Consider the following 24,095-nt stretch of genomic DNA (forward strand, 5'->3'; position numbering starts at 1 on the left):
TGAAAAATGAATCGGCCAAAAAAAAATAAAAAAAAATTGATAGTGATTTTGGCCTGGTTTCTCTGCCGTAAAACATACCGTGCGCAAAAAAATCTGTGACACAGAAGTGTTGATGAAAAAAAGCACAAGAAATAATTTCTGCGCCCACCTTTTGACAGTGATTGGTGGCCAAATAGCTGCATGAAGAGTGCCCTAATACCCCTGATACGATAATCTGGGTTGTCTGCTTTACAGAAATATATATTGGTGGGTATTTTTGGTTTATTTGTTTAAAATTAGAGTTGCAATCCCATCATACCTAATGTAAAAGTTATACGAATAATGTACACCTTATAGTATGTTCACTATAAGTGCTGGGAAAGTAACCCTAATTTTGTGAGGATTCAGAGGGAAATTAGAAAAAAAAAACTACAAATTTTTTATATAATTTTCGTTAATTTTTTTACTAAATTTCTCAAGCTAAATTTTTAGCTAATTATCTAACTATGGTATCAAAAGAAAGCTCTAGTTCTCCTTGAAAAAACAATATATAGTGTACATGGGTACACTATTCACAGGAAAGAAGAATAATCGCTGAACCGACATAACGCAAAAATGGCAAAATTGCCTCTGGGCTTTGAGGTACCAAAAACCCCTGGGACTGAAGGCGTTAAGGAACTCTGCAGGTAGATGTTCTCCTAGCTGGTTATTAATAACCCTTGTAGGGCTGCAACAACTAATCGATAAAATCTATAATAATCAATCCTCGCAGCACTACAGGGGACCTGAATCCTCCACTTTGACAGCTGGTGAACGTGTGTGCGATGCGCTCAGACAACCTCCGCTGCTGGCACGTCGCTGGGGCTTCTATGATGGAGCACCGGCGTGACATGTCCTTACGGTGCTCAGTCATAGAAGCCCCGGCGGATGTCCTGGCCAGCAGCAGCGGAGGTCTGAGCGCATCGCGCATACGTTAACCAGCTGGTTCAATTTGTATCAAGGGGATCTGGACATTTTATGGCAAGTTTTGCTTAATTTAACTTAATTGTTTGCCTACTTCGATATAAATTGGCTACCTTGAGGTTTCCTTTAATTTGCTTAAACAGGCAGCAATTTTAAATTGAAGGTAGCATTTGTTTGGAGGAGTTTCAGAGTTACACGTGCTAAAGGTATTCATGTACATATGGTTAAGCAGTCAGTGGTTGTTACTTAACTATGCGCCATGGACATTCAATCGCTTAATGGTGAGTATGGATTTAGTGTTTGTTCTTTTTTTTTCCATTAGTAGGATTTTGGATGGCTGGTTGAATTCAGCACATAATATCGCTTTTTTAATCCTTTTCATTGGACAATACATTTTTTAGAGGAATATTGCGTGCTTTATTACTTAGCAGCAAATGTAGTGTGTCATTTTTTCATTTAGACTCTGTGCATTTATTACTACGTCACTTAAACTGACTGACGTTAGTGTGAAACATATCAAACAATAATCTGGAATTCAGACAGAAGGAAATATGGTTCTCATGCAACTGTAACTGTAATACATAATAATACATTTAATATTTACTATTTATATAGCATTGAAAACATTTAGTAGTAGTTAATCGCCTGAGTGCTTGGTAATGCAGATTATTATACTGTTTGTAAAGACAGTCTTTTGCAATTGGAAACAGATTCTTTTTCTGTAGAAGCCATTTAAGGTGTGCCTGTAACTCTGGATTCCCCACGACAGTGAAAAACCTGTTGGATGGGATATTATTTTCACTTGTCTGTCATTTTTGTGCTAAAGATGTCATGTAATGTGGCAAACCATATGTCACAAATAAAGAGTGCCATGGACCTAGCCTTTAGAGATCACATATAGGGTGTGTATTCACACAATGAGTGGGAGTGGTACTTATTCTTATGTAAAATTTTTGCTATGGCAGTCTGGCATTGGACATAGGCATACCTGGGAACTCTCCGGGTTTGACACGGAGATTGCCGGGTTAAGCACCACTTCTCCGGGTGAAGACCTGAATCCTCCGGGTCACGGGAGCGGGGTATTGACACACCCCGCCCATTTTTCCTTTAAATGGGGGTGTTTCCCGCTGCTGTCAGCGTCTGTGGTCCTGCTAATATGCACAGAAGGTTTTGTGACATTGCATTTTTTCTCTATAGCCCAATCATGTCCAAACCTATATTTGATCTTATTATGGTAATTTTCCATATATGCCTTACATATGAAGTACCATATTGGCCCGAATATAGGCCGCACTTTCCCCCCCCACTTTAGGTCTTTAAAGTGTGGGTGCGGCCTTTATTCAGAGTTTTATGCAGGGATGCACAGTACGTGTCGCCCGACGCCCGGGACACACAGTTCCAGGCACCGGGCGGGTGTTTTTGTTCCGTTTTCATTTATTCCTGCTGTCGGTAAACAGCAGGGTTAGGATGCAGATCTCCCGCAGCGCTGCAGGGGAACTTTTTTTGTCAAAAGTTTTAGTTCATTTTATTTAACATGCTTAGGAAAACAATTAAGCAAACCTTACCTATATGAAAAGTAATGTTTGCACAATCGTCATCTTAAATGTTTGAGCAAAAAAAGCCACATTACCTAACTTTCACCAGATGATTCCTGCGGCTGTTTTCTCTCTCTGACAGTGTCCTTACACATCTTCTCTTCTGGCTACACTGCGTTCTGAACACTGCCTATACCTGTACTGTTGGAGAGAGAAAATAAGTGCACAGAGTGATTGGCATTATGGAAAGTAATCCAGCTGTTTTACTCTTTTTAACTAATGTGGAAACTTTTCTTTGCACTGCCAATTTAAACTTTTTAGCAGTCTCAATTATTTTCAGAACTATAAGAAACCATCATCTTGGGAGAATCTTATGTTCCCTAATTGATATTTGCTGGATTTGTGTGTTGCTTAAAGATTTTATGTGGTTCTCATGTCATCACCAAGGAAATAATTCATGCAACTTCTCAATTTTAACTTCTCAGTTTTACATCCTTATTGTATTTTCTACGTAGTTTGACTTGCATAAGAAATATAACTTATGTCACTATGCAACATTTTATGCTAGGGTGGAAAATATTTTTCTGTGTGATCCTGGATTTTTTTCTTCAGTCATTTAATAAAATTTAATTATTGTCCTTGCATTTTCTATGCCTTTACACAAAGCTCAATTGGTACTAAGGGGCCCAAAGTGTGCCAAGAAAATGTCCCCCACACCATTACACCACCACCAGCCTGAACCATTGATCCTGGATTTTTTTCTTCAGTCATTTAATAAAATTAAATTATTGTCCTTGCATTTTCTATGCCCTTAAACAAAGCTCAATTGGTACTAAGGGGCCCAAAGTGTGCCAAGAAAATGTCCCCCACACCATTACACCACCACCAGCCTGAACCATTGATACAAGGCAGGATGGATCGATGGATCCATGCTTTCATGTTGTTTACGCCAAAGTCTGACCCTGCCATCTGAATGCTGCAGCTGGAATCGAGAATCATCAGACCAGGCAACGTTCTTCCAGTCTTCCATTGTCCAATTGTGGTGAGCCTGTGCGAATTGTAGCCTCAGTTTCCTGTTCTTAGCTGACAGGAGTGGCACCAGGGGTGGTCTTCTGCTGCTGTAGCCCATCCGCTTCAAGGTTCGATATGTTGTGCGTTCAGAGATGGCATTCTGCATACCTTGGTTGTAACGAGTGGTTATTTGAGTTATTGTTGCCTTTCTGTCATCTTAAACCAGTCTGCCCATTCAGTTTCTGAAATACTCAGACCAGCTTGTGTGGCACCAACAACCATGCCGCACTCAAAATCACTTAAATCCCCTTTCTTCCCCATTCTGATGCTTGGTTTGAAATTCAGCAAGTTGTCTTGACTACGTCTATATGCCTAAATGCATTGAGTTGCTGCCATGTGGTTGGCTGATTAGCTATTTGTTAACAGGCAATTGAACAGGTGTACCTGATAAAGTGGCCAGTGAGTGTATATGACAGAATGACAATTATAATAATGATCAGGCGCTAAATATCATACAATAGTGTGAAAGTTACAGATAATGCTGCAAACACTTGAAGTATAGCCCCAAAATACCACCACGTTATACCTGCAAGTCGCCCGTTTTGGAGGAAACCGGAGAGACTCAGATACGCGAGAGACAGTTTTTAAATGTAAGCATGCTGCACCTATTTAAATATTAAAATGTATTTATACCTTACCTTCCTGCCTCTCTACTTTTATACTCCTTGTTCCGTGTTACCTTCATGTGTACGGAGAAAACACTTGAGGAAGTGATCCAAGGAGAATCTCTGAATACAATCCGATAAGTGAATACGGAGGTGAAACCCACTTGTGTACTTGCGAAGTCAGAGCAAACTTATTGCTCAGTTACATGTGAGTGAGACATCACTTAGGGGAAACGTTTGATTTGTATACATTTATGGAAAGCACTATGATTTTTTGTCTTTCGTTTTTTGTTCTTACATATTGACACATTACCTTGATACAACGGATGGAGACCTAATTTGACAATTGGAAAGCAAATATAAGTATTATTGTTTTATATCTCCATTCCTACACTTTTTTGGTGAAATATTAATAGTCACTTTCACATTTTGATTTATTAATAATTATTATTTTCTTCGGCGCAACACTTTTCTATCTTATATGACAGAATGAAACATAAAAATAAAGGATTTTTTTTTTCTTGCAAGGCCAAAAACAAAGTAGTACGATAAATGTGGTCTTGATTGGATTGCATAACAAGAGGTCACTGTGACATAGTGGTTCATATGTTACTTTGGGTTACAGTGTGACTCTCTTCCTCCTGGATTTCCTTTTTGCTTGTTGGTATCTCTCCTTTTCTTAGTCATCTTATTTTGTTTCATGTGAAGTTGAAATTGCAACCTCAAGTAAGTCCCATTAAATGTAGGTACCAAATGGTTTATGTAAGTACAGTGAAATGTTCAGTTCTAACTGGTACGTCTAGCTCCCAATGTATCAATGGAATATTTCTGATCATTTCTTCAAAAATAGCACATTGCTCCATAATCACACCAGTTTTGTCTTGATTAATGTGGCATACCGTGCTATGTCAAAAATGTCCACAAAGTATTTCTTGCAGTGCCTCTATTGTTGTGGTTTGCTAAGGAATGAGAAAAAGCAGGTTAGGGAAACAGAGAACCTTCCAGCTGCTTTACAATTCCAGTTTGAATCACTTCCAGCAAGCTAGTGTTCTAGAAAACGAACGTTGGTATCACACTCTTGAAACTTCTCACCTCCCTTGTGTAGCAGTCAATGTCATAACACCTCCTTTAAATTTAGATGTGGAACTTCTCTTTGGCCACTCGCCTGTTGAGGGTTGAGGTGACAACACCTGGTGTTGGGCAGCTGTGATATTCAACTAAATATAGAGTATGTCACCTTCACTTCTACAGGACAGACTAGGACAAGATAGAAACTTGATCCCTCCTGCTTACACATATCCTGACTATCATTGTAAGAAAGCAAGTTCAAGTATCTGCAAAGATACATAACACATAAGAAAGGAGAGGTTTAGCAGGAGTCCTCTAATTCATTCTTGAATGGTTGACAAGTCTGGATTTAATTAGTTTAATAATATTGAAATTAGGATGAGCAGATACCACTAATTATAATCTGACTTAATCGGAGTATGAACTCAGTATGATCAGTGGTTAAATTAATTTTATAATAATAATTTGTGCTATATATAAGAGTTAAAACTCTGCAGTCTTACACTGTTTTCAGGTGACTTGACTTTGAAATGGACAATAACTTCATATGTTTCCATCAGAATGCCCCTTTGGGGGATTTCCATTTTCGCCCCTCTATGTTAAATAACAGCAGTGGTATTTCTGGTCCTACAACTTCTAACTGTGCCAAAGATTTAGCAGCTACATTAAGTCTTGTCAATACATCTTTGCCAGAACAATATTTTATATATCCTGTTCCTTCAACTGTCTAAATTGTCTGTATTTCCGTTGATTAAATACTAATTGTTTATATCTGAAAAACTGACTAACTATAGTCACAGTTTTGTGTTCAAACACTGCATGCCGTAATACACATGATAAGAAAAAGGTAAATACCACTCAGGTTGAGTACACGTGTGCCTTGGCTCTCGCATTGTTTGTTATCTGATGGGTTCTTTCCGTCAGGTTGCTGGTACATATAAGTTTTACGTAAATACTTTTTTTATACATAGTATAATACAGTATTGGTAGACAAATAAACAACCTCCCATCTGGTAGAGGCTATTACTGTAAGGGAATTTAAACATGCATTCAACAGGCATAAAGGTATCCCGTATCTAAGACTAGATCAAGTCTTGATTAAGATCTGAGTTTTACATCAGGGAAAATGGGCAGACTAGATGGGCTGAATGGTTCTTATCTACCGTCAAACTCTAAATTTCTCTGTTTCTGCAGCAAGCTGTTTAAAATATGGTAACTCATGACTTTGGAGGATATTCAGTGAAGATGGATGTTCTGCCAAAATGTATTTATTTTATTCTTGTTTCTAAACATCTATAGAATAGACCAACTCTTAACCTTAATATTCATGTTGTGGAACCAGAAAAATCTTGCTGCAGAAGGACTTGGCAGTCTCCCTCCCCCACCTCTTACAGTATTTTGTGTCTGTGTTTACTTAATGTCACAGACTGTGATAAGGCACCTGGTGTGGAAGACTTTTTGGCTGATTACTTTCTGTGTATAATAATCCTGGTAGCCTTTGACAAATAAATGCGTGAGTATGCTCTTTTAATGCTAAATAATAATTCCTTATCACATTTACCGTATATTTATCTGTAAATATTTAATTAGTCTTTATGTAGATGTTAGGGTTTGTCACTCTGTTACCCTCTGAACTAAGGGTTCGAAGCCCTCCTCAGAATTGATCATCAAAAAATTGTGAACTGGTTACAACTTAAGGTACTCACAGTCATGGAAGTGCTTTTGGTTTGCTAAAACTAGAGCTCTTATAGAGCAGCGGTTCACCAGCATTTGGCACTTTGAGCCACGTACATATCCTGCATGTTTTGTAGTAGATACAATTTCACCAGGGGCTGGAAATGAGGATTTTCAGGACTGAAAAGTTGATTCTTCTACTCAAATAGTATTAAACTCTAGTGTTAATGAGTGCTGTTGACCATGGGTTGAAAATATTGGAGTCACTGCTGCCTCTTTTGTATAAGGTCTTCGGTTATTCTACAGTTATCTAATATTCACAATGAAGTAAATGCTAAGGGATCAATATGGACTATTTCCTGTTTTTAAAGAGGCACTGTTTTAAGAATTATTATTTATTTTATATAGCGCCATCATCTTCCGTAGTACTGTACAATGGGTAGACAGGACATAAATAAGTAGTATATAACATAACAACTTGACTTACAAAAACAACAGGTGAGGAGTGAGCTGGATTTACGTATAATATGCATAGCTGATACCTCTTAATATCTGTGCCAGTTTATATTTTAAACCCTTAGGATACCGTATGTTTGTTTTAGCAGTTTTATCAATGGGCTTCTATAACATTGACCAATACAACTAAAAACACCAGAGTGACATCACAACATTTACACACTCGCACCTGTCTTAAAGTGATCATTCACAAGTAGTTAAAGCCTTCTTAGTACCACTTTTCTCTTTTTGTTTTTCAGGGACCCCTGGGTGCTGATGTTTCCCAGCCTGTGCGTGCTTCCAATGGATCAGACAGGTAAATATAGAGTCTAGGTATTAAGGTAGTGTTGCAGTAAAAAGTGTCCACCATAGATATAACCACAGGCCTGATGACTAAATTCAAACTTCATAGGTACTGATCTTTTATCATTGTGACTATAAACTTGTACTCCAAATTGCATACAATTTCTTTTTAAGAGCCAAGAATACAGGCTTCAACTTGCTGAGAGTTTGCTAGGACTATACTTGAGTTTTCATAAGGTTTATTTATAAGGGGTCTATCTCTAACTATATTGTTCCTTTTAAGAGGATTTATTACTTTTCCCACATTTTACATTGTATCGATTACAATAAGTACCGTATTTGCTTATAAGACGACCCCCCAAAATCTGAATATTAATTTATGAAAAAAAGAAAAAGCCTGAATATAAGACGACCCTATTGGAAAAAAGTTACCAGTAAATGTTAATTCATGTAAACTATGTGAACAATTGTTTGTTAATAAAAGCTATGATTGAGAAAAATATTTTGTTTTTATTTCCTTTTTTTCAACCTGCCCCCCCCCCAGTTATGCACATCTGCCCCCAGGCTTGCCACTCTGCCTCGGAAATGCCTTATACCCTCTAAATGCCACTGTGCCCCATGATACGCCTTTTAACCCTCTATATATTGGGGTGTTTTGTGACATATACGAGAACCTTTTAATTCATACCTGAAGTAAAATGTGTGTGACAAAACAAATGCAAAAAAATGACTACCACAAAGTTTGACAAAGACTTGTAGATATGGTGCATAGAAAGAGTTAAAATACTAGCATTTGGAATACCCTGGGCTGTCTAGTTTTCAAAAATATATGACTTGATGGGGTAAATTGCATTGGCCGGCTTCAAAGATACCCGAAATGGCACATGAGGGGAAGAATTACCAGATTTGGAAAAAAATGGCTTTGAAATAGCAAAACGCTACCTGTACTTATTGCCCTATAACGTGTAGAAAAAAGCAAATAAACATAAAAACATTGGGTATTTCTAAACTGAGGACGAATAGTAGAATCTATTTAGCAGGTTTTTTCATTACCTTTTATAGATGAGTAAAAGATTTTTCAAATAAAAGTTAGAAACAGTCATTTTTTTCTAAATTTTTCACCATATTTTATACTTTTTTTTTAATAGTAAATAATATGATACAATCAAAACAATGTCATCTAAAGAAAGCCCTTCTTGTCCTGAAAAAAAACAATATCTAATGTGTGTGGGTTCAGTAAACGGGAAAGAAGAAAATTACAGCTAAACACGAGCAGCGCAGAAATGTTAAAATGGCCATTGTCACGAAGGGTACAAAACGTAAAATCAGCCTTTGTCACGAAGGGGTTAAGTAAACTGCTACAGTTAGACGCTGTATAGCTTTACTGTGACTGGTTACCCTAAACTATAACTTACACGGTTTATTGCCTTAAGTCCCCGATAGCGCTTGTTATCTATATCTCTCCACAGATGTAGCATTATTATGTTAAAGTTTAAGCAGCTGCTTAGAGGCCCCATTTCTCTATGGAACCCCTTCAGAGAGTGTGGGGGACTTTAGCACACATTGTGTATTGCATTCCTTAGTTTTAGTATCATTATTATTCCCATCACTCGCACCTTAATCTTTTTGTCTAGTGCCCTAAAAACTAGATATCCCCTTGCCTCTACTTGTTAACTTCTTTAATCTCCTCCCTTTACTCTGTGTCCTTATTTTTCCTTACGTATATTATATTGTTAGTCAGTCTTTTTGTATAATTTTATATATTATTATACCATTCTTTGGTTCATAATCTATTGCGCTTAAATACAAAAGCACTTGTTTTATTTCCAGTTGTTCTCACCCCAGCTTTCCTCCGCATCCCTCCCTCCCTCCCCAGATCTTTTTGAACAATTTTCCAAATTCTTTCACTGCTGGATTTACGTAAGCAAGTTTATTTTTAGGCCAGGGGTCTCGCTCTGGTTAGACTGGCTCCTTATTTCCCACGAGCAGAAAAGAATTCTGGGATAGAAGGGGGGGGCAATGCAGCCATCTGTGTCCTTAAATATAAGGGATAGAGTGTTGGGGGAATCCATCTGTTGGGTGCTCTTTGGAATGTGATACACTTTTTTTCAGTGGGGTAAGCATTAGCTTACAGTAAGACCTACTTTACTGACAAGATGTTTGTGCTTTTGTGTCAAACTAACTGATTGAAATCACGTTTCCCTACACATGTGCATAGGCATTAGGGCCTGCCTGTAATGTATTTTCACAGTAAGCTGGTAATACTTTTCACGGAAGGGGCCAAACTGCTCTTTGCTCAAATTCTCCTGCATCCACGTGGTATAATCATCTTATTCGCAGTGTCACACCCATTGAAGTTATTACCAAGTGTGCTGAACTGTGGATTTGATACAGGGCCTACCCATCAATGTGACTACCATGCCCAGACTGGCCATCTGGCCATCATACTGCACACCCGGCCACACAGTACGTTAATGTGCAGCTTGTCATATCTAACTTATATCGTTTGGAGACCACCGGCATTAAAGTGCCAGAGCTGACTTGTCATCCCCAGTCTGGCCTTGGTAACTACTACTCATAAATTATGTCATTTTCTTTCCATTAAGTATTAAAGACTACCATGTTAATAGTAGCATTATTTGAAAATGACCAAAGTCACTGGTTTTCCAAAGCTATGTTTCTTTCTTTAGACTTTGTAATGTGTTTAAGCCTCTAGCTAAGAGATTCTGTCTGCTTACTTTAGGCTGTTAAATGCGTCTGAGGAAAAACACAGCCTGATAACACAGCCTGACAAGGTTACCTCCAAGGATGATCAGGATGCCATTGTTAAAGGTAATCATTTTTTTGTCTTGGTATGCTTTGTTGCTTGGGCATTTCCGCAATTTACCATTATGTGGATATACTTGCAAAATATATGAAGCTTTTTGATCACAGTCTTTGATTTGGAAACATCACTATTGGTTGGAAACATGAATTTGTTGATTTATGAATGCATATTATAATAAATAATAAATAAGCCTTAAGTCTGAAGGAGCCCATGTGCCTCTTTGTTTACCATGACTGATGGCAAAACTGGTGAGGAAGGAGAATTGTGTCTGTGATAGGCCAGCAGATAAACCCCGCTCAGGTCACCTCACCCTTGTCCATACAGATAAAAAAATAAGGCCAGAGCAGTAGCAAAAGTGTCAGCATTCAATACCAAATAACTGCAGACATATGCAAAATGAAGAAAATAAAGATGTATTTTCCTCAGGTTGCTTTGTTCCGAAGCATTTTAGTGTAGTGGGGTAAATCAGCCAATATGAAAAGACTAGTGCTAGAGTACCTCCTAAACACTAGTGGCTCCAGAATTTACTTTAGTGAGTTGTAGTTGGCTCCAAATTTCATTATCTGTTGTATAGTAAAATCTAATATTTATTCAGTCCCACAAAAGTAGAAGAATATAAACTTAAATGATGTAGAGCTCCAACCACGCCATGGGAGTAGGAACCCCTAATAATCTGGGGCGGGATAGCATTTTTCCCCATCAGATACCTCTTTCCTCACTATCCCGTACTCCACTTTCTCCCCATCTCTTTTTTTGCAAACAAGTACAATCATATATAATCTGAAACACTGTTAAAAATAATGTACGTTTAATACATTAAATATAGGGAAAACAGCTAATCTTTTAACAAAAAGTTTTTTAAATATTGAAAAATTGGACGCTAGGCAAGCATTTCCTTGGGCCCCCCTCCACGCTCCCTAGGATGCAATCACCCCCTCCGCTCCCACACCCAAAAAAACTGCGAGAGTGAGTGCTGCCTTCCCTCTTTCTGACCGTGACTTTGGGGATGATTACGGGGGAGAGGACATCTCAGAGTCCCTTTATCCCCCTATTCACTAACCACACCTCTCTTTTCCTCCCTCTCTGTAGTTTAAGTATAGATCAAATAAACTTTTTCACTATCTATCCTCCCCTTCTCACTATCTACCCCTTCTCACTATCTACCCCTCCCCCCTATGTAGTTCGCTTACCTTGCTAAAGTCCTGTGGTGGGTGCGGGAGGCCTCCGTCTCGCTGCTCTGTCGGTGCACGTGGCTTCATTGCTGAGCGCCGGGATATGATGTCATATGTCTCTGGCACCGAGATAGAGGCTGAGCGGCACCGAGCCGTACAGATTTTCGATTGGTGGGAGCACAGCATGATGTGGTCAGTCAGTGTGGCCCCCCTGCCGACACCACACAGGGAGCACACTAGTTTTGGGCTGGTTAGGGAGATCCAGGATCTCAATTATTGGTCCCCCTGCATGATTTTTGGGGGGGGATCCATCCCCCCCAGTTCTTCCGCCCATGAACAACGCCACTGTTGTATGAAAATTAATTTTGCATATATTAATGATATTTCCGTTTAATGAGCTATTGATAGGATTGGTGTAATTGCAACGCTTATGTTTCACTGCTTACTGTTTTTTGTGGCTAGGTTGGCTGCAGCGTGAAGTTAGCAGTGGGGTGAAAACTCCCTGGTCCAAAATGAAGAAGTTCTGGTTTGTCTTGACTCCAGACTCCTTGGATTATTACAGCGGCAATGAGAAGGCCAGCAAACGCTTGGGGACCTTGGTGCTTACAAGCCTGTGCTCTGTGATATGGCCATGTAAACAGAGCTACAAGGAGACAGGTGATAGAGATAAGTGTAAAGATGTAATCAGTAATAGAGTGGATACAGAATAATATCTATCCACTAATTGCTTGTATAGTTATAATTTGTGATATGGGTTTGCATTTAGAGGCGTTGTAAACTACAATAAAATGATTGTTATTTTTTCCCAGGTTACTGGAATGTCACTGTGTATGGAAGGAAACATTGCTTCCGATTATACACAGAGCACCTGAATGAAGCTGTACATTGGGTGTGTGCCATCCAGAAAGTAATAGACAGCAAAGCACCCTTGGAGACGCCTACTCAATTACTCATTAAGGACATTGATGTAAGTGAGATCTAGGTTATGTATGCTTTTTTCCCTATGTTAGGGTACAGGGAGTATGTGCTTGCTATGTGTACAAAATAACATGAACTATGTATAAAATGTTGCTACAACTTTCTGTATTATGCATGGGTATTATACACACGCATGCGTATTGTAATTCTGGTTGACCTGTTAGAGAGAAAGCTGTTTGCAAGTAGGAGAAATTGAAGATGATTTTTAGATAAAATAGTAGCTATAGTACATATCAGACTTAGAGCTAGTATGTTATATACAGCGTTTAGTTCAAATGAAATGGATCCTATTATCCATACATTTGTGGAAACACATTATCTTGGAATATTCAATCACAACGTCGCTCAGGCTAGTACCTTTTCTTGTATCCATAATCTCAGGCTGCACTTGCGAAAGTCATGTTGCAAGAGGACCTTCTGATAAATCTGAGGTCCATTTAGAGGAAGGAATTGCCTTAGATGTGTTTCACAGTATTTACATCATGAGCAGGTTTTCACTTCTCTCTCTCGTATACAAGGGAAGCAACACTTTCAAGAATATTATTTTTATTCTATTTTATTTTGTTTAGGAACATTACCTAAACCATGAAACTGTGGATGAAATCTACAAACTGAATCCCATTCTTTGCTACACAAAAAGCCCCCTATATGCTCCATTACTACCATTTACATACAGATCTGAGGATCATCCCAGTAAGTAAAACTTTGTGCCTTATTCTTTATTAGTTACTGTGAATCACAAATGTTATTCACACCTGTATCAAAATCCAGAAGGGAATAGTAGTTCAATGACTCAAATTCACTCATGGTCTTTATCAATTCCTTTTAGGACATGCTATTTAGCTGGGATGATGTCTGACACATGAGCTTTAATATACTAATACTGGTGATCCTTCATGTATTTATGTTTTGGGATTATTATTCGTGTTCCTGAACATTATTAATGTTAATATTAACAGCCAACATATCTACTGCATATTACTTATACTGCAATCAAATATCAGGTTTTTATTGTCAATCCTACCCTTGTGGGCTTTGGACCAGGGCTGGTAAATATTTGTAGAGTGTAGGTTCACCCATAGGGTTACTTATGAGATATTAGAAATTAGCACCTGCAGTTCCTTTACTTCCAGTCTATTTAATAATTTGGATACACAATTGGGTCTATTCACTAATAGTAGAGCTGCGGTTTCGTCTGCCTGAGCTTTGCTGGACCTGTATAATGCATAGTTAAGTCAGAGAGAATTCTTCAAAGTCTTCTTACCAACTGAATTTTACATTATACAGGGTCAGCTCAGCTATCTGGTGAAACTTGCCAGTGTTGGCCCTTCATAATGAACCGTGGAATGTGAGAGTTAACAATGCAACGTTCCTGCCAACTCTCTCTTTAGTGAACAAACCCAAATAATATTTCCTATTCTGTCCACTTTACTTTGTCTCCCTCCTTTGCAGTTTCTGTTCTGTTTCTATAACATGATGGTGGTGGATAGAAAGAAAGGCTCAAAAGACACAAAATAATGAGTCACTTCCAAACTACTTGGCATCTGGGGTCTACCAAGTCCAGACAATGGTTTCCTTATTCTCTAGAGTGGGAAATTCCAGAGGGGCAAGTTAAATTTTCAGTAAAAAGTATCTAAGCAGTATTATGAGCTGGGAAATTAACCATAATGTTTTGGTCACCGTGCAGACATGCAGACATATTTCTAAATATCACGTATTTTAAATTGAAAATGATGTTTCATGATAAATTAATGTTCTGAATGTCTGATGAATTTATACTTTGTAACATCTTTGTGCACATCTTTGGTTGACCAGTTTCAGGGAATGAATCAGTGATTTCATTAAGCGTCCAGGAGATAACCGATCAACCAAAGATTCTCATTAAAATAATGGTTTGGGCTATAAAGCAAACACCACGGAGCAAGTTAAAGTGTCTTTTGAAGTGGAACTAGTAAACTAAAGGTGTTGTTCCAAACACTCTAGTATGCTGAGGAAATAAAGCATAGTAGACATGTCATATTTAAAACGTGTTTCAATTTCTTTGGCAACTATCAGTGCCTGTTTGTGTCACATGACAATAAAGTGTTCCCAACAAAATAAAGAATGATGCAAAGTTTGATTTGATTAAAGTATTATTACTGCCAAGAGTTAGGACATTCCAGCAGTACTAGGAGTTATGTTTCTAATGCTGCATATAGTTATGAGATTTAGAGAATAGGTTGCTATCTGCCAACACATTCAATGCTTCTATGTTTAAGTAGATTCTGTTTGATCTAATGTCATGTATTTCAAATCTTTAGCTCATAATGTCAAAGGTTATACAGCTCTCCGGGATGAAGCGGTCAAGATCTTCAATTCTCTCCAGCAGCTGGAGAATTTGAGAGACCCTGTGCCCCTCATGCAAGGTGTTCTGCAGACATGCCTGGATCTACAACCTCTTAGAGATGAGGTTTACTGTCAAGTTATCAAGCAAACCACGGACCCTCCTGAGCCTGGGAGTTTAACTGACCTAAGATATTGGCAGCTACTTACCTGCATGAGCTGCACGTACTTACCCAGTCCTTCAGTACTTAAGTTCCTCCAAACACATTTACAGAGGTTAGTTGGAAATACATCTATGATCTAGCTGATAGATTCTTGCAAAAGTGAAACTTATATGACAGATATCCACACAGCATAAAAGCTTTTATCTTAAAACTGACTTCTTCAGTGAAATGCATATTTTCTATGTTTCCCTGGTAAAAGAGAAAACCTTGCCAACTCTGCAGTAACAGCTTTAAGTATACTGCAGACACTTCAATAGGATCCTTTTTTTGTAATTTCTTTTAGAACTTGTGACCGTTACTCAAACACGGAGATGGAAAAGTATGCCACATTTATTGTATCGTCTCTAGAAAAAACAAAGCAGCGGGAATTTGTTCCGTCTTATGAGGAGATCACAGTACTGATAAACAGGCAAGAGCTGACATGTACAGTATACTACCCCGGAGCAGGAGCCTGCAAAGTGTCTATTACTTCCCACACCACAGCTGAAGAGGTAAGAAAACGGAGAGTGTGAAAGCTGAACATACAGCCGGATTAGGGTTGATGGAATAAAAGTTTGGCAGTTAATAAAAGTAGCTCAGTCATTATAAATTGAATGATCCTGGAGGCTATCCAGGCTTTATTGTTTCTGGCTTGTTATCCTATAATATTAATAGATAGTAACTAGTGCAGCACGTAGAGTGTCTGCCCTTGAAGTGACGGTTACCTTCTTAATCCCTACCTCACCCATATTCTGAAAGGATTTGCATGATCATTCCTGCCCTTAATTGTGTTGTACTCCTTGAGTGGAAGCAGACATGTCCTAGCACCTTCAAAAGCAAGAGTGGAAAAAAATGAAAAAGATGAGTGAATGAATATACAGAGTTTGATTAATCCCTACTCTACTGAAGTGACATTATCTGCAACCAAAATGTTGTTTTTTTCTGAAGGGAAGCTTAAAGGTACTGTTTCACAAAGCATCAATTAAGGTCTAATTTGTTGACCAAATAAACCTTAGTAGATCTGCTATTTCATTTTTTTCCTCTGAAGCTTTAATCACATGCAGAAACATATGCAATGAGGATTCCAGATCAAAGTATACAATGAGGATATATTGAGGGACACACCCCAAAGGCCAGCACTGTCACTCAAATTGCATCCATAGGACCTGCCCAGCATCCAGATTTGATGCATAGACTTTGCCCCAAACAACCTCCCTGTGCCAAGCTTGCTCCAAACAGCCTGTCTATGTCACCTTTGCTCCAAACATGTATGTAATATGGAATGCTTTATCATAACTTACAATCTGGAATTCCTAGAAAATAATGTTCAAGGTAATTGATTCTGCAAGCAATAGCCCTTGTGCAGGTAGAAAGGAATGCCACTGAACATCATAAAACAATGGCAGGGGGTATTAAAAGGATTTTAAGGCAATAGTAACACACATTTCTAATAATCAGTACTAGCTTTTATATAATCCATACATTATATTTTCACATTCCCTGTCCTTCTAGAAGTAATAATTATGCCTAGTTGTGTTTGTTTCCATTTGTAATGGTCTGGACTGACAATATTTGTTTAATAGTTGTGTATGGCAAAACCAGCATTATCAAAATCTCCATTTATCAATACTCTGCAGTACTTAAGGGTCAGACAGCCTGTGCCATCTTTCACAACACACACACTTATTAATTGACTCATTCACAGATACTCATTCATTCACTCATTCACAGATACCCATACACATATACTCATTTACATATATACATTCACACATTCTTATTTATACTGACGTAACGCGATCCTGCTGCGTTTCTGCTTCACGTGGGCGGTACAAGAGAGCAAAAACAGAGGGAAGCTGCCGGCCTGTGAGGATATGATCGCCGACTCTACAAACGTGGTCTCTATGGCCTCAAGGGGCAGCTATGGGCCCCCAGGAATGATTGGGCCCCCAGCCCCTTTTGCCCCACATGCCCCACATGGGATTACATGAACACCCAATTTATCCCATCACACATTCAACAATGGCATTCAGAGGTAAAGGGATTAGGAAAGTAGCACTTAAAGGTAGAGTAAGCAGTCAGTCATTCTCAATACACATTATATGGAAACAAGAGGGTGAAAACACAAAATGTTACGCCTGCAAATCAATATAAAATTGCGGTGCCAATAATATAACTAAAACGGGGGTTCAGTATCAGTTATACTGTATATTTGACCTTTTTGTGTACTGTTTCATTGTTACACAAATTATACATGACGGAAGGAATGTTTTATCAGATGGTACATTTAAGACAAATGTATCTCTTTGGTTCAGTAACATCAACGTGGACCTTCTAGTAATATCCGATACTGCATATCTCCAGTTGTCTGGTTAAGTTGACTCACCTTAAAACTCTTAACAATGCCTATTTTTCTTCCTATAACAGTTGGTCCAGGAGCTGATTGCAAAGCTTAACTTGAGTACAAGTAACAACATCTATGCCCTGTATGAGAAGAACAACCAATACGAGCAAGCGCTCAGTAAAGCCTGCATTGTGGCAGACACGCTCACTAGGTTTGAAAAGTAAATATCCTTTTACATGTGCAGGGGATACAAATCCTGTCTAATATTTCTATAAAAGAAAATATATAATAGATCTGCCAATCATAGTTATTTTTAAAAAACAATGCAGAAATGTATCAGATGTTTCCAGTTTATATTAGCACCTGTATTTTTGTCGCATGAATACTAACTGTTGCCAGCAGAATGAGGCAAATTTTACTTGATTAAAGAATTCTTTCTGGGAATGATTTGGCCATTCAAGGCTGCAAGTCAAATTCAGGAGGGTAGATGGAACAGCACTTCAAAAGGCAAAACTTTTCAAAAGTTCTTTGACTTTTAAAAATGGTATCTTTAAATGGTGTCTTTGGATGCTTTAATTAACTTTTAATTATTTTGGTCAACCTCAGTGCCCTTATGCAGTGTGAATTTTTCCAGTAAACAAGTTAATACTTGCATAGTTTTTATTTAATAGTAACTCATGTGTTACCCTGCAGCCTGTCCATCAAGGAGAAAGGATTTGAATCACGATGGAGGCTTTACTTTAAGGTTTACTGCTACCTTGATACTGAGGATATACCCAAGGACAGCCTTGAATACTCCTTCCTTTTTGAGCAGGTATGTGAAACAAATACTAATAATGTCTGTAAAACTCTCTTTATATAACAAGGATGTTGTTTCTTGAGTGAAACCAATTGACCTATTATTTTAATTACTCCAAGCTTGAGGTTGTCACACACCACATTCACCCCACCAGTGCCTTGTTTCTCAGTACCATTAATTTGTTGTGCTGTCACACACTACTTTGATCCAAACTGGTTTCAACCTCACCCCAATGATTTTATCTTCAGTTTCATGGTCTGCTTTACATTAATGCTAGCCTTGCTGCATAACTGATTATGTCTGTTGCACAAAATATTATATACATTTAATCATAATAAGTAATTGGAAAATCAATTTGTAGTCAAATGCTCTATTTTTTATCTCTTTTGAAGGCACATGAGTCTATGATCCGTGGATACCTACCCACCAATGAAGACACTTTGCAGTCATTGGCAGCTCTTCGTCTTCAGTTCCTAAATGGTGACTTTTCTCCCCATGCACCTTTCCCTCGACTTGAAGAACTATTCCCCATGTACATACTTCATTCTCGGATATTGGCCTCCAGTAAACCATCTGTAAATTGCAAGACATCCTGCCCTGGATTTCATAAAGGTCTTTTCTCGGGTGCTCTTCCAAATGGGTTGTGGAACAACTCTTCAGTGAAGCAGAAGGCAGAAGAAAGCCAAAAGTTCAAGGGGCGTATGAAGGAGGAGGGAGCCAATATGATGTCTGCAATTGTAGAGAAATGGAAACTCCTACAGAGTATGGAGAGGACAGAGGTCATGACCACATATCTGTCTATTGTGAAGCAGTGGTCAGGTTTTGGCTCCACATTGTTTGACATAGACTTCTACATGGTAGGTTGGCCTTTCAAGAAGATCAAACTGTGATGATGATGATGATGATAACCTTGATGGAAAATTATATGACACAGTCCTCCAATCTAGGGAAAGGAGGTCACCGAAAGTGCTGCCATATTGCCCTGAGTTCAAGTTAGGGCAAAATGATGGCAATTTCGGTGACATCTTCTCCCCCGATTGGAGGATCTAGGATAGAGAGTCACTGGAAGCACCACCATGTTGCCATGAGTTAAAGTTAGGGCAAAATAACAGCCCTTTCAGTGAGGATCGGGGAGAGGGCGTCACCGGACACGCTGCCATATTGGTGGAAGTTCCTGACGGGTTTTGTCTGTGGACATGGAATAATTAAGAGAGAAGAGAAGGAAGAAGATAAAAGATGAAGTGGTCGTCAGAGATGGAGGGTGAGAGAGAAAAAGTGAACAAGTGTGAGAGTGTGAGTGAATGTGGGCCCACATATTTCATACTAAAATTCAGTGCAGCTTTTTGTTTCACTTTCGTCCAATTTGTGAGGGGCTGGGCCTTGTTCTCATGGCTTTGTACGAATCACCAAATTTACCACAATTCTGTAAATTTGCCTTATGTACAACTCCAAATGCACAAGTCTAATACTTTTTACCATATATTTCTTAACATATTAACAAAGGTATTTAAGTTAACTATACAAATACAGACAATTTTACTACAAATAGAAAAATAAAAATATCACTTGGAAGGGATTGTTCTCTGAGGTAAATTGCTGAAAAGTATTAACAGAGTATTCCCCGATGGCATTGGCCTCTGAGTAGGATAAATTGCCTGCCACAAAGCAACAAAATGGTTCAGGAACACAACAACAAGTTCAAAAGTGTTGACTTAGCCTCCGAATTCCGCAGATCTCTATTCAGTCAAGCATCTGTGGGATGTGCTGGACCAATAAGTCCCACCCATGGAGGCATTACCTCGCAACTTACAGAACTTAAAGGATCTGCTGCTAATTTTGTGGCGCCAGATACCACAGCACACCTTCAGAGGTCTAGTGGAGTCCATGCCTAGACAGATCAGGGCTATTTTGGAAACAAAAGAAAAAAATATTAGGCAGGTGGTCATAATGTTATGGCTGATCGGTGTATAACTGTAAAATAAATACCTTTTACTGTTTTATAATTAAAAATTACACTAATAATTAGGAAAAAACAAAACACTGTAATAGTGTAGCTCTTAAGGTATTGTGATGCAACCCTCATGTTTCTCAGCCAGCAAGGGTGGCTTAGGACAATGGGAGTTAGCTGTCCACTAGCTTTGCCTGTTTCACGAGTATGATCAATTTAATAGATAGGTAAATCAAGTTAAAAGCAGTAAACTGGTTTGTAAAACAAAATGATGTATAGATGTGTATGTCACCATCATATTATGCAGAGTTGTTAAACTGGTAAACAGAACATAAAAAAGTAGTGCATCACAAACCAGTTTGGACAAACTGCTGAAACGAGTTTACAATCTAGCTGATCAGAAACCATAGCTTCTCGTTATTTAGTCATCTGGTGTCCTCTATTATAATAACCTATTTGGAATAATTAGTTGGATCAGTAATGGCACACAATGAATATTACATATAAAAAGTGATTTTGGTGCGATATATACCGTATTTGCTCGATTATGAGACAAGGTTTTTTTCAGAGCAAATGCTCTGAAAAATACCCCTCGTCTTCTAATCGGGGTCGTCTTATAATTAGACCTCAAATAGAGGTCTGACTATGAGACTAAGATCCAGATCCCCCGCACCGCTGCAGGGGACCTGGATCCTTCTGTCTCCCCCCCACACACACACTTACCGGTGCTTCCAATTTCCTGCTGTATACCGGGGGAGCGGGTTGACGTCAACGCGATCCGCGTAGACAACTTACGCTGCAGCCGGAAGGAGGTGTGGCTAGCAGCGGGGGTTGTCTCCGTCCATCGCGCAGACTTTCCCCGGCTGTCAGAGATCAGAGTTCCCCGCGCCGGTGCCGGTGCCGCACCGGTGCGGGGAACTCTGATCTCTGACAGCCGGGGGAAAGTCTGCACAATGGACGCAGACAACCCCCGCTGCTAGCCACACCTCCTTCCGGCTGCAGCGTAAGTTGTCTACAGATCGCGTGGACATCAACCCGCTGCTCCGGTATACAGCAGGAAATTGGAAGCACCGGTAAGTGTGTGTGGGGTGGGGGAGTGTTAAATGGGGGGAGACAGAAGGAAGACTGCTGCCCCGGTATACAGCAGGAAATTGGAAGCCCCGGTAAGTGTGTGTGGGGGGGGGGGAGTGTTAAATGGGGGCATAGGGCATTTCTGGAGGCAGAGTGCTCTATGAAATGCCTTTTAACCCCCTGAACGCCACTCTGCCTCGTGAAATGCCTTATACCTCCCTCTATGCCACTCTGCCCCATAATATGCCTTTTAACCCCCTAAATGCCAGAGTGGCATATAGGGGTATAAGGCATTTCTGGAGGCAGAGTGGCACATAGGGGGTTAAAAGGCATATCATGGGGCACAGTGGCATATAGAGGGTTAAAAGGCATATCATGGGCCACAGTGCCATATTGGAGTGGCAAGCCTGGGGGCAGATGTGTGTAACTGGGGGGCAGGTTGGAAAATACAAGGAAATAAAAACAAAAAAATATTTTTATTAAAATGTAAATGTTTACATGAATTAACATTTACTGGTAAAACTTTTTTCCTATAGGGTCGTCTTATATTCAGGCTTTTTCTTTTTTCCTAAATTAATATTCAGATTTTGGGGAGTCGTCTTATAATCAGGGTCGTCTTATAATCGAGCAAATACGGTATATTCATTCTCACAAAGCTTAACTGCAATATCTTTCCAAATATGTGAATAGTAGTTTTGGCAGATGGTGAATTCACTGGCAGTAGAGTGGTGATGGATGAATGGTCTTGCAGCTAAGAAGTGGAGAGTTTGAAAGAAACTACATGGTGTGGTAAAGTGTATGGGAAAGTGGTGGATGGGATATATATCTCACCTGGTTTCCTCAGCCAGGCACGGTAGCAAACCCAGGAGCCCTCAGGTGAGGAGGAGCTCATTACTGGGGAGGAAACCTTAAAAGAGAGGGCTGTTGGGTTTGCAGGGTGGAGGCGGGACTGAGGCAGGGAGCAGCTACAGCCCACCAGGTATGAAGCTTTACCTATGCAAAACCTGTTACCTTGCTTTGTGCCAGACCTTAGGCTTGTAGAGAGGTATCCGAATGTTTAGTTAGAACCGGACAGGCTTAGAGTTTGTTTTATTTTCAAGGTGCTCTGTGCCTACAGCATCTAAATAAACACGCTTGACTTTTGAAACCTGTGTGAATACTGTCATTGCCGCCCCATGCGTGAGCTGTCCCCTACAATGGGTATACATTTATTCCACGCAAGAGGATCATGTTTGGTGCAAGGAAGCTAAAGCTGGGTGGGAACACACTTCACTTAATGGAATGGAGGGAAAATCTACAAGTATTTTTTGTAGATGGATAATATGATGTATACAGTAGAAAGTACTAGCATTACATAAGTCTGCAGAGTATTTCAGTTTTTGATCGGATTGTGAAAGATTGCTTTTTAATTGTCTCATACCTGATGCTTTAACAGTGATTCACAGACTGCTTCTTGTTTCTTACTCAGAGTTCGTCTGGGAGCTTTTCTCAGCGACTATGGCTTGGCGTTAGCGCCTCTTCGCTGTGCCTCTACAAGCAAGGAGAGATGGAACCATTTGAAAATATAACATATAGTCAGATAACATCCTTTGATGTCTCAGATAGTTCCACCTTTAAAGTGACAGTTGGGGACAAGGACATGATATTTGAAACCACTAAGGTGAGACCTAGATACTAGTACAGTGCTTCGGCCTGCATTATGACATTTGCTCAAATTGGAAGCAGCGTGGGAAATCTTTTGGGGGAGATTCCTGGACTGAAATAAATTTCCCTTATGTTAATCTACTCAAGGTTTTTTGGTTTTTTTTAAATGTATCTTCTGAGTGCTTTTGACAAAGGCCCAAGGAGCCCTCCCAACTGGACAATTTAGGTTCTGATGTCAGATTTGAATGATTTTACAGCAGTAGCCTGTATACAAAGATAGTTTTTAGGTTGGGGTTTAATATTTAAAGAATGTCACTACTACTAACCATTTGAATAAATAATTACTTACCTCTCATCCTGTAAAACACATCATTACTGACCTGTACAGATCTTAATACAGGCAGTTATTAAGTGTAAATGTTCTGAAAAAAAGAGCAATGAATATATAGTTCAAAATATGCCTTTAACTGTTGCACACTATGGTCCAGTACATTTTTTCAAGATCTTTGCATTTTAAAATTAGAATACTTCTAGATCTTGGCCGCGTTTTAAAGTGCTCTTCTTTAACATGCAGATATTCTGCTACTAGCTAAATCCCAACAACCAGATAGCGGGAGGTAGAAGTTTCTTGGACAAGGTACATTCTATTGTCATTCTTAAATGGGAGAGAAAATATTTTCTTAGAGATGTATTTGTATGGTTTACAATAAACAAATGTTCGTATTATTCCCTTTTGAGATGCTCTAAACTATTCTTTGTTCTTTTTTTCAGGTGGACGAGATTACTCATCTAATTAACACATACCTGATGTGCATCACAAATGAGAATTGCTTTTCTAAGAGTAGTCACAATGTTGCCTCAGACAATCCATGTGAGCCAGTGTGACAATCATGTACTGATACAGTCTTTACCCTAAACCAGCAAAGCACTAAATCTATAACTGTTTGCATATGTCATGCACCCACATTTTTGTCATAACTGTGACTTGGTATTGAAGAAATTATATTTTGCATTTAATAATCCTCCATAGTAGGGAAAAAGACTCTGGATATGCCTACGGAATTACAAATATGTTGAATTAAGGCCTTGTGGAC

General features: G+C 39.1%; 1 protein-coding gene across 1 annotated transcript in view; it reads left to right on the forward strand.

Annotated features, from left to right (window-relative positions):
- LOC149282013 (unconventional myosin-X-like) overlaps positions 1–24,095 on the forward strand; it is a 41,643-nt gene that overhangs the window by 6,984 nt on the left and 10,564 nt on the right. The window contains exons 2-13 of the mRNA XM_089498684.1: positions 5,512–5,520; positions 7,651–7,706; positions 10,437–10,525; positions 12,155–12,349; positions 12,502–12,659; positions 13,240–13,363; positions 14,986–15,268; positions 15,500–15,707; positions 17,623–17,759; positions 18,233–18,353; positions 22,826–23,017; positions 23,773–23,882. Coding sequence (XP_089354810.1) covers positions 5,512–5,520; positions 7,651–7,706; positions 10,437–10,525; positions 12,155–12,349; positions 12,502–12,659; positions 13,240–13,363; positions 14,986–15,268; positions 15,500–15,707; positions 17,623–17,759; positions 18,233–18,353; positions 22,826–23,017; positions 23,773–23,882 — 1,682 coding nt within the window. The remainder of the gene's footprint in view (positions 1–5,511; positions 5,521–7,650; positions 7,707–10,436; positions 10,526–12,154; positions 12,350–12,501; positions 12,660–13,239; positions 13,364–14,985; positions 15,269–15,499; positions 15,708–17,622; positions 17,760–18,232; positions 18,354–22,825; positions 23,018–23,772; positions 23,883–24,095) is intronic.

Source organism: Sceloporus occidentalis, unplaced genomic scaffold (genome assembly GCF_023333645.1).
Source record: "Sceloporus occidentalis isolate IW3139 unplaced genomic scaffold, rSceOcc1.0.p SCAF_124, whole genome shotgun sequence".
NCBI lineage: Eukaryota > Metazoa > Chordata > Lepidosauria > Squamata > Phrynosomatidae > Sceloporus > Sceloporus occidentalis.